Source organism: Pithys albifrons, chromosome 1, assembly GCF_047495875.1.
Source record: "Pithys albifrons albifrons isolate INPA30051 chromosome 1, PitAlb_v1, whole genome shotgun sequence".
NCBI classification, from domain to species: Eukaryota; Metazoa; Chordata; class Aves; order Passeriformes; family Thamnophilidae; genus Pithys; species Pithys albifrons.
Genome location: NC_092458.1, coordinates 33508886 through 33525040, shown reverse-complemented (window position 1 = coordinate 33525040; position 16155 = coordinate 33508886). Strand labels below are relative to the sequence as shown.

Sequence of the window (16155 nt, the reverse complement as noted above, 5' to 3'; positions counted from 1 at the left end):
AAAATAAATTCAGGTTTTTCTTACTGTATAGAGCAGACAAATGGAAGCAAGTTATACTCACTTGTCCAAAGAATGCTACCCTGAAATAAGTTCCCAGCAGTCTCTTGCCTGTATGCATAACTTCTGTAACTTTACTGTATGCTCGATGAAGAGTGTCATATAAATGTGCAAGCCTCTAAAAATAGAAGAATACAGTAACGAGGTAAAAGAATAATGCAGAACTTTCCTATCTTAAAACAACAATAACTTATATCCTTGTAGTTAGTAACAACTTAAAACACTGTTTTATTGAACAGCAGTAACAGGTTTAGCGCTTGTATCAGAATGACAACATGCAAGATTAATTTTTAACTATATTTAAAGAAAAAAAATTAAATTATTTAAAATTAAAACAAAGATTTCCACACATTCAAATTTCAGTTACAATTTTAATGCTCTTGTTCTGTGATGTTCAATGTGCCATGCAGGTAGACTAGAAAATTCAGCAATTTTTTTCTTGCTCAGATTTACTTATGATGAATTTAGTACCTCAAAATCTCTCCGTTTTTCATAAATGGGAATTATAAGTTTATATATGTCAGCAATGAGTTCATAGCGTTCTGCCTTCCAGAGTCCATCAGCACACTGCTCCAACAGCTCCATCAGCACATCCTATATTTGGAAACACATTTGAAAACCATTCAGTACTCATGAAAAACACAACAAAGCATTGTATCAATGTTATTCCCAATGCAAAGGGAGATCCTGCCTCACAACAAAATTATGTACCCATAGTGATTTAAATTACTGAGGCAATCAAAAATTGCAAAGGAAACAAAACCATATAGATTGGTCTGAGTGTACATAATTACTCTTTATATTTACCACAAACAGCATTTTTCTTTTAGATACTCTTTGAGATCTTCTTGTGCCATTCTTACATCATAATGATGAAGTCAGAAGCTGGAAGTAATTGCTTTTATCCTTAGAAAGGTTCTAATGCTACTCTATTCCACCTCCTCCCTTTGGTAAAGGACTAAGACAACAATAAGGTATCACTATGAAAAGCCAAATTTAGCACTGAGAGCAAAAAAAAGAGACTGAAAAAATGCTACCCTTATCCATGTGCTTCAACAGAGCTTAAACACCTCCTCCTTTCCCCCAGTCTGGACAGACTCTGCCATATCTCCATCCCTAGTACCCAAGTGGTGAGAACTGAAAGACCAGTGTCACTGCTGGACCACAAGGGATGTCCACAAACACTGTTTTATATGTCATGAGTCTTAACTCAGACACCAGAGGGCACCCAAATGTAGCAAAGCAGTTAAATTTTATTTGCATACAGGAAAAGAACATAAAGAGCTTCAAGTGGGAGAGCTGATAGGAGGGAGAAAAAGAACACAACGTTTCTGAGCCACCTGTTTCAATGCTTATCCATTCTCTTGGGATGAGTATTTTTCCATATATCCAATCAGTCTCCCAAGTAACCTGTGAGAATGGCCTCTTGCTCTTTAATGGTGCACCTCTTTGAAAAGTCTGATTCTTCTACTAACCGCCTCAGGAGCTGGACTTTTTCCAGTTTGTTGATAACTCTTTACTTTTGGGGGTCAGTGCTAGATGCAAGATTAAAGATGGGGTTCCAAAAATGCCAAGTAAAAAGGAAAAAACCCACTTCCCTCCACTTCTTGACTCAATCCTCTAATACAACATACATACTGTGTTTTTTCCTTTTCACTTGGGATTCCTCTCATCCCTCAATATCAGCAATTACTCTTTAGGAGAGTTATCTCTAAAGTAGCTAGCAAACAGGGAAATCTCAAGTTTTAAGAAAGAAATTCCATATGACTTGTTACCACATATAGGAAGCATTCTCATTACAGCATTGCTTTGCTCAGTAGTAGTAAAATTCAGCTGGAAAAATATGTTTCTGCCTTTTGAATTCTGTACCAAATTGATCTGTCATGTAATTTTTTTCCTTAGACAAATACAATTCTACTTACATATGAATATACTAAGGAAACAATAAATATCTTCCTATTCCTTACGCAACTAAACTACCTGTTTGAAGTACTCCCCTAAAATACTAATAATCATAATTTATCCATGACTTTTAGTCTACTATGCAAACAGTTCTTCCCTATTACTACTATTTATTAATATTATTACTTCTTCTCTATTATTACTCTTCCCATGTTTCAGATAACTTTCAGAAGTTGTCTGAAAAATAGTAAGTTTTTTCAATTAGATTAGTTTTTCCAGTTAGATTACTACATGGTTAAGTTTAAAAAGGGTTGCATGCAGGGAAGAATGAAATTTGGCTTGGTTTGATCCTTCTGCAAGCTCTACAGGCTTATAATTTCATTCTTGGCTTACTTCCATTCTAAGGAAATACTGAGAGATGGAAATAAAATTGTGTAGGGGTCAATGACCCAGAAAAAGCAGTATATTCTTTTGCAGAGACTGACTAATGAGAAAAAGAACAAAGATGTTCCAATTTAAAAAAAAATACTAAAGAATTTAGCTCTGACAAATGGTTTGGCAGGGAAACACTGACAAGAATTTCAAACAAAACTTTCCATCAGCAGTATTCACTACAATCCCTACTCTTCCCTAACTTAGAACAGCTTGCATTTTACTTTGCCTAACATGCTAAATTCCATGCTGGATCAGGAAAATCAGTTATTTAAAAATTTAGCTCATAAATTAAAAAAAACCCAAACCACAACACAATCTACTACTGGGTGTAGATGGAAAGAAAAAAGCACTGTATTTCTCATTTCAAGTAATTCAAACTCCCGCCTTCCCAGAAAAAGGCAAGTCAACAATTTCTGTTGCTGTAGAACAATAGTACCAGAACTCAGGGCTAAAACACAAGTACCCTAGACCTAAACCCAGGCTTAAACCACTCAGTCTTTCATCTGTTCCTCCTAAATTAGCACATCCTCAATTAGCACAAATAGTTTTGTCATCCAGCTTCACCACACATTAACTTAAAGACACAAAGGAAAAATGTTTTTATTTTACAATTATGCTTACACACCAGGGATTTTTCCAACACAGCTACTGCCACAGTGGTCCATCCCTCTCTTCCCCAACTATACCAGCAAATACACAGTGTGTACACAGCCCTTCAGGAGCAAGATTATTCATATTTTCATACAGGCTTTTTACTAGTAAAATGTAGTGTAGAGCCAGCACAGATGGATCAGCAAAGACACAAGAAGCAAAACTTAAGCCAGAAAAAACACATGGACACGAGTCTGGTGTCAGTAAAACCACTTTCATTGTTATGACATATTTGCTTAGGGAAACTGTAAATAGCAAAAAACAGGGAATATATTTTCATGATTGCTGGTGTAGTAACACTCAAAGTCAGTTTTAAAAGGAACAGATTTTGCTAACTCTAATAAGTGAGCCACATTAATGTTCATCCAGTCAAATAGCATAAAATCCCATTTTCTTTACTTTTATACCAAAAGTGATGCTGCGTTGATGTACTAGTGCTTTATTTAAAATACATGTATATAGTAAATTCTCCAAAGGTGGCACATAGACATTTTTTATTTCAGTTTTAGAATAACTATAGTGGCTAAGAAAACAATTCTTATATCCCTCATATTAGTCAGCCTTCAGACTGAAACATAAAACTTGCAAAAAATCCCAGCACTTCCATGTGCATCAATTCTAACACCTTTATGTTTACTTACTTCATTGAAGTGAACATCTTGCATTCCAACATCCTCCATCATCGAAGCCTCTTCATCTATATTTGGTGTGATTACTCTGAAAGCAGTACAACCTTGCCTAAACATCCCTGTCATTGAAAAAGAAATATAGACAAATTTACTTTTCTCCAGCAGGGTAACACTGGGTTGTTTTGTGATTCTGGAAAGAGCAGAAGCCATATTTACATAGAACTACCACCAAATATATAAATAAATAAATCAGCCTCCTGCTGCATGATTAAAATACAAGACCTCACATTACTCTGTGTATATAAATAAGTTTTAAAAAAACCACAGATGTTAATATGTGGACTCTTATCTACTAAAATAAGTAGTGTTTGAATCATCTTAATCTCTGTCTAATCTACTCCACCATAACTCTAAGATGCTCAAAATAACTTTTACAGTATTTAATTGAATGAGCGTGAAGTCATACTAGAACTGTGTACAGGAACAGGCCCTGGCATATCAATTTTCCAGTCTGAACATTAAGAAAGGACCAATGTTAACCATGCAAAATGACCAAAGGATGGCAAACCAGATTATTCGGGTACAGACAAGCAGGAAAAACCCTAATAAAATACCTTTACTGAAAAAAAATTATTTAGCCAAAATGGAGTACAGAATGTTTCAGCATGAAACCTATCACTTTTACCCATGCTGTTTAGCTATTTTTATCACAGGTAGAAGTTTGACCCTGTATATTACTGAGTGGAAATAAGTTTTACATGACAGTAAACAAAAATAGCAGATCACCCAGAGGGTTTACAAATTAATACAGATTACCACTAATTATCAGTTATCATCAGACTTCCAACAGGACATAGTAAAGTTGACAAGCAATTTATTTTCAGATTTGGTCTCAGGAGCTCCTGAAACCTCTCAGGCAGAGAAGACAGCCTATACACTACACAAGCATTTGGCAAGAAGCACAAAAGGAACAGAGAAAAGGTATCTTTTAGACTTGTGACTTTACTTCGATTTGAATGGTCATGCAAAGGCAAAGCTAAACAGCTGTGAACATGAATTTGACTACAAAATAAAAAAACAGTAGCTGAACATCATAATCAGTTCTAAAAGATTCCTGAAATTTTCTTCTAAAGATTCATTTTTCTTAATAAAATCCATATAATCTTTTATTTTCTCAAATCCCTGACTGAGAACCCTTCTGATCCTGTAGATAAAAGACAGTTTTCTCCCTATCTCCAGAGTCATCAGAGCCCTCTTTTACAGAGAGCTTCTAGCACAGAATACCAAGACAGGTGAAGCATTCTGAGCACCATTATCACTGATGGAGCGCCTGAAAATCTGTAACATGTATTTTGACTTCTCTGGCAATGCCAAGTTTCTCTATAAGCAGTGAGAGACTGCTTCTTGAACAAGGATATTCACAGGTAAGTTTGCTGTAGAAAGAACCTGATTTCAACTATTAGCAGCTCTTGTCTAAAATTAAAATTTTTATTTTCCTAAAAATTTTACTTTGCCCTCATCTGAAATGCTGCCCCTTAGATATGCAAGGATACTCTTAAATATGTGATTAAGCTACCCAGTTAGGTCAGAATTTTTACCTTGGTGAACACTGAAATACCTACAACTTCCTCAGATAAAACTATTGATTTACACATTAATGTAAGGTTTCAAAATCGTACCTTTTCGTGTGAGATATTCCGCAACCAGTGCTGCTACATGGACATAGCACATCGCTGCCTAAAACAGAAATAATAATCTCTTAAAATACCATTAAAACAGAACTATTAAAAACAAGGTATATAAGAAGAACCCTAGAATGAGATAATTTCTTCAGTTTTCTTTTCTGCTGCTTTGCAGGAGATGTCCTATGACTACTATGAGAATTCTCCACCTCATTTATGCAAAACAATAACTGTGCCAGTGCACTTGCTCATTCTTCACCAGAGCACTGAATAGCATGGACAGCAGTACGCAATCTAAGAGTGATGACAGATCACAAATTACAAAGCAGGAACATCATGCTGTAATAAAAACAGACAAATCTTTTCTGGGTTGCATATTAAGTGTTATATGAAACAAAAAAAGCTATTAATTATTCTATTCAACATTTGGTGGTTCTTCTGCTAACCTGTTTTTTCTGCCTTTTGGCTTCAGACCAAGAAAAATGTTGAAGAAACTGGTGACAGACCATTTGAAAGCAGTAAAAGTGAAGAGAACTGATCTATGAATTTGAAGGAATTTGGTTGGTGTAGTTTGGAAAACAGAAAAAAGACAAGAAAGATAGGGAAATCTTCAGATATTTAACATGTTTTATGACATTGACATTAGCCACCTTTCTCCACAGAAAGGATCAAAAAAGCCAAAGATTCGATATTCTTGTTTTACAAAAAAGGCTTAGGCTTTCAGCAAAGTGTTATTCTAACTGTAATTATCAATTGAACAGTTTACATATGGAGGCTGCACAACCTCAGACAATGGAGGTGAAGAAAAAAAAAGGTAAGAATCTGCCAGAAATTCTAACGCATACTTTGTATAGATTTGAGTTTGATGATTTCCAGAGGATCTCCTCTATTTGCATAGTCAAAGATTGTTAAGATTTTAATTTAAAACAGACCTGAAAAGGACTAAAAGAGCCTGTCTTCTAAGAAAGCTTGAGTTGTTCCCTTCAAAAGACAAACTAATAACAGAGTACTGTATACACCTTCTGTGTTGCTATCATATAGAAGAAGAGAATTCTAGTACTAAGACTTGGGTTAGGAAGATAGCATCTTTCATTTCCTGAGAGTATTTACTTGTTATGATGCTAATTTTAACAGATGTTTATGAAATTCACTATCATACAAGGCAATTTACTTTCAGATGGAACAAACTTCTAGAAAGAGAAAAAATTCACCTGTATCCTGATAAAATACTTACATAAAGACATAAAAATACTTACTCCTAAAACTCCTTTTTGCTAGAATTAAATATTTCAACAGCTCAGTGAAATCAGATAGCTTTTTTGTTCAAATCCAAAAGAGTTATTTATCAATTTTAAGAACATTAGGAGTTTTTTTAGCATGCAATCTGGAATAGAATCAAGCCAATTCTGTACAGGCAACTGGAGGGGAATTCAAGGAGTGGCTTTAAGTGTTTTAGCAACTAATAAAGATATTTTTAAGCAGAAGACCTGTGTCTCCCACAGCTTGCATTGAGCATTCCATTCTTAGCAGCATGTCAGCTACAGCAGTTAAACACGTTCCTTATGTTAATAGTCAGAAATTACTTACAGATACACCTGGGTAGGAAAAAACTTATGAGCTACTGAAACTAATCTACTAATAAAAATCTTTTAAAAATACTTATTACATTACACACTAACAACTGCATACAGTACATTCAATTTCTATAAAAATAAGCTTAAGCTTATTACAAATTTAAAACTAGTTTGATTTTTTCTGTCTTACCTCTGAAAGATCTCCATTTTTAACATGGATCCTTGCCATGCTGTCTAACCATGTCTTCCTTAGTTCAGGTGTACTGGCATAAGACTTTGCCAGACTGTACTGGAGGTCTACAAGCATTTCTGGATCATTCTCATGCTCCTTCATCTGAGCTGTAGCCATCAGTACTGTACGAATCCTTTTTGTTAAATCCTTAACATCAGAAGGGAATGTAGTGTGCTAAAACATGGAAACATTAGGTTACGAACTATCTTTTCCTATTCTTTGCATAATAAAATGATAAATCATAATTGTGAAAGATGCTACAAAAGGATTTTCAAGCATCCTTCGACAGTATGGAAATAAGAATAAAAACGCACCTTTATAATTCTGTCATTATTGGCACAATTATTGATGATGGAAAGAGACTGTTGAAATCTAGTTCCTCCAATTCCAACAACATCAGCAATTAGCTGGCTTACTGAAATAATAACCTGGACAGAAACAAATATCTTGTTAGTGAACATTTCATGAAATACTTATGAAGCAATTACAAAGCAAATTTTGTAATTTTTAATTGAAAAATTCTCTTAAATAAAATAGTGTTTGGGGGGTTTCTTCCAATTCTTGAATAATACAGGCAAGAAAAAACAGCCTTTTGTAAATTCAATGCTCATGCATCCTTTGCTTTGAAGACTGCCTGCTAGGGGAACTAGCCAGAGGTCATCCAGCTGTTTCTAAGTATTTCCTTGCATTGAACATAGTTTTATTGCCATCTTCTTACTCTTAGTACCAGCCTTGCTTGAACCTCTAACAATTTCTTTTAAGTCTTTCTCTGACAGGGCTTTGCATACTGGTATGCAGCAACCGAGTATCTACAAATACAATATTTAAGAAAACCCAGAAAAAATGAAAATATACTAACTTGCAGATGTGTTCTAACGAAAGACTTCTTCCCTGTGTAGTCAAAATTATTTCTCATTAAGAAGTACAGTAGCTGCGAAGCTTCAGTACGAATTGAACTCAGTTTGGAATTACAATACTTCAGAATTTCATAGCAGAGTGCAGAACACATATCAGCTCTACCTTCATAAAATGTAGAAGGAAACTGAAGAAAAATAAGAAAAGTAATTATTCACTACCACTAGCTTCAGTTCTTGGTAAAATGTCAAGAAAAATGCAAATATATTAGTATCCTTAAACTGTGGAAAAAACAAGAGTTATACTAATTTATGACACAAACCAATTTTTACAGCAATTCAAAGGACAAGTATTCCACACTGTTGGGATCAGATCAGCCCTTATTCACCAATTTTAATTTGGGATGTTAGTTCTGAAATTCTTACATAGTATATTGTTAATTAAAGAACTAGACAAGTATTGAAGATTTTTTTTTACAGTTCTTACCTTATAAATAAGTGCCCTTAAAGCAATGAAGACATTTTTCAATGCTGTTTCAGACTGATTCTTTTGAAGGAAGCAGAGGTATACATCAAATACTTTCTTCATCAGTGGATTATGCCCATGATCAGTCAGTAGCTGATTCTTTAAAACGACAGTGAGAATTTAGAAGTTTTGTACAGGGATACTTTTATACTACTCTAAGAACATATACAGATCTTCAAAAAGCAGGACATTTAAAAAATATAATCTGCATAGTATTACCAAGATGTGTACTAATACAAACATATTTGAATTTTAATTAGGTATTTGCAACACTTCGTTGATCTTGCTTATAAAGAAAGTGTTGCCTTCAATTGTTTTTATCAGTTGTTAACTAAATCAATTCCTATTACAAGTTTTCTGAGAGACACCCTCGAAGTATTTACTCACTTTGGTTACATTGGCTTAGGCAGCTCAGACAGTGGAATTTTCTCATAGCAATTCCTCCTATTCCAAGATGATTCTACAAGCTCGTGCACCTTCTGCAACTCACCTCTGTACACTCCAGTCCTCTTTGTCATTACTACATACAAGCACCCAAATGGGCAAAGACAGTAGGTTCAGACTGGGCATAAGGAGGATTTTTTTTTTTCAGTGAGGGTGGTAGGCAATGGAACAGGTTGCCCAGGGAAGTTGTGGATGCCCACTTCATTGGAATTTTTCAAGGCAAGGCAGATGGGGCTTTGAGCAACCTGGTCTAGTGGAAGGTGTCTCTGTCCATGCAGGAAGGTTGAACTCAATGATCTCTTAAGGTCCCTTCCACCCCAAAGCATCCTATGATTCTGATTTTGTGTATTTTAGTGCAGTTTATTGAACAGAAGCTCCTGATTCTCCTACCTGTTTTGTTTGGATCTTTGAGAATATTCTAGCATACAGCACACAGATAACCTTGAAGCACTGTCATTCCAGGCAAGATGGGTTGATAATTAAAAGATTAGTGTTCATTCTACTTTAGATCTTTATAAGTAGGTATCTTTATTTTCAACTCTGTCATAAAGTCTACGAATAGAACTGGCTCTAAACTCAAATTACTAACAAAAGGAATCTCATTATAAATAAGCTCATGTTTTAACTAGATTAAAGGTAAGATACTAAATTTGACTCTTCAGGTAAAGATCTGGATACACAGCTCTAATTAGTGGAGAAACAAGCTAGAGCTATCATCACTCCTTTTCATAGATTTACCTCTAATACCTGGAAAATCTCAAAAAAGCAGAACACAGGGGTAAGTAAGCGGGCATACTGTATAAAGATGCCACAGGAGAGTTATGGTAACTCATACAACTATAGAGAACTCTTACTAGAGAACAAATAAAAAAAAAGTTAGAGATGAGAAACACACACAAATTAGTAGTAATGAGTTCATTAATATAATAATCAGCCAATTTCAATATAAAAATCTACCACTAATATTAGGTAGACACTAAAGTTTTAGGATGAGGAAGGAGATTTTCCCACAGATTCTTGCTAAACAGTACAGAGTTTGTGTATGATGCATAACTCAAGACAAAGCTTTTTGCTGTGAGGTATTATCAGCTTTTACATGACACAATAATGAAACAAAATGCTAGAAAAGCTAAAAATACAATGCTGTATTACTAGACTATAAAATGTAATGGATAAAATAGTTTTAAATAAATTTCTCCTCAGAGATAATAATGGAAGAAGTTAAAACCAAGTCATGAACAAACCTTAAAAGCCATTGTGAATAATGACAGGGTATCCAGAATTGTAAGGCAAACTTCCGTGGCAATATTTGCTTCAAGTAAAGACTGGTGAAGGACATCTGCATCTGAATGGCCATAGCCTATAGAAATTCCAAATGAAGTGTTAAGTGCTGCATACACTCATTTAAATGTTTCTTATTTCCAAAAGACTTGATGAACTAGGAAAAGATTAACAAGTAAAAAGCCTGACAGAAGTTAAGTCTTCAATGCAGAAGAATAATTCAAATGCATGTAAATGTTGTTCAAATATGGACATATAATTAACATAATTTGCACAAGATCATAAAATACATTAAGAATGTCAATAATAGAAGCACTAAACAGCAGTTAAAACAATGTGTAATATTTCATATATGTGTATATATACACATGTATATATATAAAGGTACAGTTATATATATACACATATATATTCATAAAATAAATACTGCAGTAGGATGAAGTTACAGTTGAAAATAAGTAATTTAGTGATGTTACAATGGCCCCACAGTTAATCACAAGTCAACCATGATAAAAAAAACCAACCAGGAAGAGCTGAAGGAATAAAATCACGTATTTATATGCAGCTTAAGACCCAAGCAATGAATGCTACACTTTTAGCAATACTGTGCAATCACTTCATATATAATAAAAACATTTTACTGCTTCTAGCTCCATACTGTATTTTAATAATTTAAAAACCCATGTCCTCCTTCAACACTGGCTATAATACGCTCCTTATGTTCCCTAACATTAGTCTTTAAGCACCAGATTGGCAAATGTGCCCAGGCTGCTTTATAAAAATTTGGTCTGGATCATGTTTATATGCTAGATTTGCAATCAACTTAGCATCACTAAATCAATGACAAGGATAACAAACTTGTTGAGATCAAGGAATGAATAGAAGAAATGACATATTCTTTTATAACGACACCTGGCCACTTCTTTCTGCACGTTCTTGGTTTCCTGGCTGAACTACCTACGTATACCCATAATGACTAGTTTCTTTAGATTTATACACTGTTTCTTCAAGCACAAAACTACACTGACATTTCTCAGAGATTAGATATATCACCTACATTTCAGTTCTATTGCTTGGTTAGATGATTAGAAAAAGAGAAAATAAGTTTAGAATTTACACTAATAGACAACTGTCTTGCTAAAGACTCTTAATTTTAGAAACAATTAAAGTAATTATTTCCACCAGATACTTTTTTCCTTTATATATCCCATGAACAATACCTACAAGATTATTCAAGCTCTGAACATAGCTTTGGATACATGACACAGGTAGACTGACAACTAAATAAAAATAAAAGTTAGACAACAACAAGACCAAAGATATAATTTCACACTTGACTGTCTTTTACAGCAACGTATTTTCAGTTTGTAAAACCTTGGAGAATACTAGGTATAATATCCTGATATTCATTAAATGTCAACTCAAGAAAACCCTATTACCACTTTACACAAAGTTATCGGAATGAGACAATTCCCTTCATAATTTCCTTCAGATGGAAAAGAACAGAAAGTTTCATCTTGCATAAGCATGCATTTATTAAAATCTTTCAGCTCATTGTTTCCCAAAAAGTCAATAAACATTGCCAAGTTCTGATAGTATGAAACCTCTTTGCACAGGGACACGTTATTTCCCAGAGATTCTTTTTAGGAATCAGTCTTTATCTACAAAGTACTGTACTATATTGACTATGTGTAGTCACATAGTGCAAAAGCTTTCTTTTGTGTATCAACAAACACATAGAAATTATGACACAGCAGTAGTAAACTGATTGCAAGAAGAAAAAAGTAATTTGCACAGCTATATTCTTGTCTGACATTTTTAAAGGCGGGCAATTGCAATTCTTATATTTAAACAGACATGATAATGTATTTATGAACAGATAAGTCTTGTGGGATTTTTTTTCAGTTTTACCCAAGACTATGTGGTAAGTTTTGTGCAAATAGGTTGTTGCTTAATATTATGGATAGAGAGCTAAAAGATTTTAAGAGACAGTTAGATATGCTTTGGGAAACTGAAGAATGAACCAGTGAACATACAGTTAACTCAAATAATTATTTTACTGCACATAATTCTGCTCAGTACCAGTGTTGTATTTTACTGGATTAGTCAACCACTTTCATTGTTTTTTGAAGCTGAAAATTGAAAAATGGTGCTTTAGAATACTTTACATACAGCATATTTTGCAATTTAGAAGCAGCATGTTTGAAAAGATAGGCCACAAGCAGATTTAGTTTTCAATAGAGCAGTCTTATACAAGCTGACTTCAACCTGATTAAATCTTACCATTGTCTACAGAAATTCCAAGAATACTTGATATCTTTCTCACACTGAAAACAGAAAAATCACTTCATTATTGGACGCTTTTTCACTTCCAGACAAACGAAATCATGGGCTTACAATCGTTGTAGAAATTCTAAGAAACTTATTTCTCCTTAAGGAATGTCAAAACATGGAGATATGGTCCAAGTGCATATATATAATTCTAGACTAGTAATTTATAAGACCAAGTGGGAGGAAAAAAAATGAAGCTTAATAAACCAAATAAAAAAAAAGAAGTAAATTCTTGTGCAGCACAAGTTTGAAGTGCATATAATCTAAAAAACTGTCAGTTTTAAAACACATTGTAGTTAACCATGCTCCATGTTATGGCATCAGCCAGCACTGATTGTTCTATCATAAAGCAGAGAACAGACCATCGACCCCTTGCAGCTGCTTGATTGACCTAGAACAGTAAAAGTCATTAAAATGCACTGGTGTGGCTCTAGGACCTGTCTCTGGTGTTGTGGTACTGGTTGAGGATGACGATTGTTACCATGTCATGTGACTTACTGTGGTTAAAAGTGAGAGAGTTATCCAGGCTGCTCAGCTGCTGCAATCTGGCATGCATCATTCCTGTTCTGTTACGGGAAACAGGCAATGTCTGAGACTTTCGATCATGAACTATGGATCCTAACCCCTCCTGGTTCCTGCAAGATGGGTGAAATGGGATAGAAGCAAAAGTTAGACATGTCAAACTGCAGCAAGACAGGAAGTGTTGTTAGTTAAGCACAAGAAGTTTTATAGAGAGAGTTATAATGCAACCTATTTACTGTTCTCTTTATAAAACAAAAATAGGTAGATTAAAAAAGCACCTCACAGCAAACTCTTAAAACCTCAAAGCATGAAAGCAAAAGCACAGATGCAGTCTCTCTTGAAGTGCTAAATTTACTTCAGAGCTTTTGAAAACATAAATATTCTGAAAATTGAATCCTCTATTTTGATTGCAAAAATTTTGGCAAACAAGTTAGAAGGACACACAGCGGTAAAATTAGAAAGCGTACATGCAACAGGAGAGCAGGAATTAATTTGAGATATTATCATGCACTTCTTACCCAAGCAGGAAGGGAGAAGAGCCATAGACTTTGTTAAATTTGCAGCAATCAAATGAAGAAAACAGAAAAGTGATCTGTGTTAGCAATCAGTACAGGTAACTTCCTATTGTGTACCACCACCAGAGCTGACGAAAAATGAAAACCAGTGCTTGAATTACAGAATTCCCTGTTCCCTTCCATTCTCTGTCATTTGAGTATTTTAAGAGTACGTGCATTGACTGTTATATACTTCAGTGTAATGACAATGTGAAAGACTAGAAAGCAACATTTACTGGGAAAATTCAGTATTTCTGCAGAACACCAGGTGATTTCAATAGCTTAACATTTTCAGTATTAACATGCAGCACACAGACCAGCTGATCAGTAAACAAAAAGAAAGTGTGGTAGTGTCCTCTACAAACTAGTCAAACCAATTAGTTGAAAGAATTTTAACAAAAAAGCCTGAAAATTACTGGCTCTAAATCCAGAGTTTGAAGTACATTTGAACACAAACGTTACAATCAAAACCTTAAAAAGCCAGATTTCTTTTTTTTTGTTTTGTTTTGTTATGTGAACAGAGATGAGATCTTTCTTTTCTGAAAAATCTCCAAGGAAACGATAATCAAGTTTGTAGAAGGAGATTCACATATCTAAATTAAAAACAAAAATGCTAACATTATGGTTAGAATACTTTACTACCCAAAGTCAGCAACAAGTTTCTCATTGATTTCAAGAGGGTCAGTATTTTAACCCCAGCAGTTTAATTATAACACTATTACCGTATCAACCAAATGTAAAGTCTATACAAGTTGATATATTTTACTCTATTAAAAACTACTTTTTATCGAAAAGCACATTAATGCAAAGATATTAAAATAATTTAATACAAGTTTCTGTCTTCCGCAAATTTTCTTCAGACTTCAAATTGAGAAACAGCAGTGTTGGAATGTTCACTACTCACCTTTCAGTAAAAACACTATATATATAATTTCTAAAACATTTCAATATACATGGGTTTATGTCCAAGTGAATAAACAAATCATAGAATTTCTTTCCCAAACACGTTATTTCAAGGAAAAAAATGCTGTAAAAGATAGTACTTAAGGGAGGGATTTTAAAGTAATTGATAACAAACACAACACATAGATCATTCTTAAACAGATACCATACTTTCAGACAGGACACAGATTGTTAAAATAGTAACCAGTTACTTAATTTAATCTGTTATTTATCATTTCACAGTAATTCTTCCACTCATGCAATTTATTTGTTACAGAGATTCAAGGCATATTGGACACACTATCATTCTCAGGGAACAAGACAGTGAAATTTAAATTCCACACAGTACCTGGCTATGTATCGTTTTCCCATGTACTGGAACTGATGTAAGCATACTCTGCAGAGAACACATAGGTCAGAGAAGCAACATTTGAAACAATCTCTTCTAGATTTATGTATATTGCAATTATTCAGCTTTACTGTTAACTTTAAACTCTTACGTCATGAAACTTCTTTATTTCTCCCACCCTTAAAATTCTCTTCCAGTCCCAAGAAAGGGTAAGAAAAGGTAAACATGATTCTTCTGAAATCAGTCACAATGGTTGGTGTTTTCTGACAAATTGGGATTGACAGCAAAAGGGATGTAAGGCTGTCTCCAGAGCACAGCTCTCTCTGAATCACAACTAGTGTGACTAACAGCGACAAGGTATAAGGGCTAAACAGTGAACAAGCAAAACACCTTAGAAAACTGTAAATATCAAGCTCAAGTGCATCTTGTATAGATTTTTAATACTTATAGAGAAGAAAGGTTTAGCCTCGATTCTCACAGACAATATCTCATCATGTGAAATAAGACCCACAGCTAGTTATTTACAAATGGACAGCTAGCCAGGGCAAGTAAAATGAAGAAGGGGAGTAAACAGATAATCAAGCATTACATACATAGACATATTTTGCAAAATGTATGTAAGGGTTATTTTAAAAATAAGGGCAAAATATTTTGCTTCCTTCCCCAGACTAAACTCTCCTTGTTACTAATTGGCTTTTTGTGTTTTGTTGAGTTTTATTTAAGGTCTTCAGATTCAAGAATAGTGACAGGGTTTCTGAAAGAATTCTTTTACTAAGGGGCATACAGTTTTACAATAAGAAGATGACAAATTCCCAACAATAATTTTTCATTAAAAAAATAATCCATGCTACTGATAAATACACAACACTAATGACTAATAGACTAAAAGTCATACTTTCAAATCAAGAAAACTGTTGTGAATGGAGGCTGCAATACTAATTTTATTTTACTCTTTTCACACTGTAAGCAATCATTCTGGCAATGTAGAACAGTTAACACAACTTCCCTTGTTCCTCAGGTAAGAATGTTCCAAAAGTTCTTTAAATTGTAAATCCAAACTGAAAGCCAGTTTTCAGGGTCTCTCGTGCTGGTTATGAATGACAGAAGACTGGCAAATAGTATCTCTAACTCAGCTCCTTTCTTGTACTCAGGCCTTTAGTTGCTTAGCTGTTTCCATATTGCAAAAGCAG

General features: G+C 34.3%; 1 protein-coding gene across 3 annotated transcripts in view; it reads right to left on the bottom strand.

The window, feature by feature from the left end:
- DOCK9 (dedicator of cytokinesis 9) overlaps window positions 1-16155 on the bottom strand; it is a 71033-nt gene that overhangs the window by 10248 nt on the left and 44630 nt on the right. The window contains exons 33-43 of one of the 3 annotated variants that reach the window (XM_071549014.1): window positions 14966-15013; window positions 13097-13233; window positions 10231-10346; window positions 8504-8641; window positions 8022-8204; window positions 7477-7590; window positions 7121-7336; window positions 5354-5411; window positions 3687-3793; window positions 529-651; window positions 62-175 (exon numbers count right to left, since the gene is read on the bottom strand). In XM_071549014.1, the coding sequence (XP_071405115.1) occupies window positions 62-175; window positions 529-651; window positions 3687-3793; window positions 5354-5411; window positions 7121-7336; window positions 7477-7590; window positions 8022-8204; window positions 8504-8641; window positions 10231-10346; window positions 13097-13233; window positions 14966-15013 (1354 nt within the window). Of the gene's footprint in view, window positions 1-61; window positions 176-528; window positions 652-3686; window positions 3794-5353; window positions 5412-7120; window positions 7337-7476; window positions 7591-8021; window positions 8205-8503; window positions 8642-10230; window positions 10347-12550; window positions 12595-13096; window positions 13234-14965; window positions 15014-16155 lie in introns of all 3 variants that reach the window. The other 2 variants (XM_071549021.1, XM_071549031.1) reach the window with 2 other exon arrangements.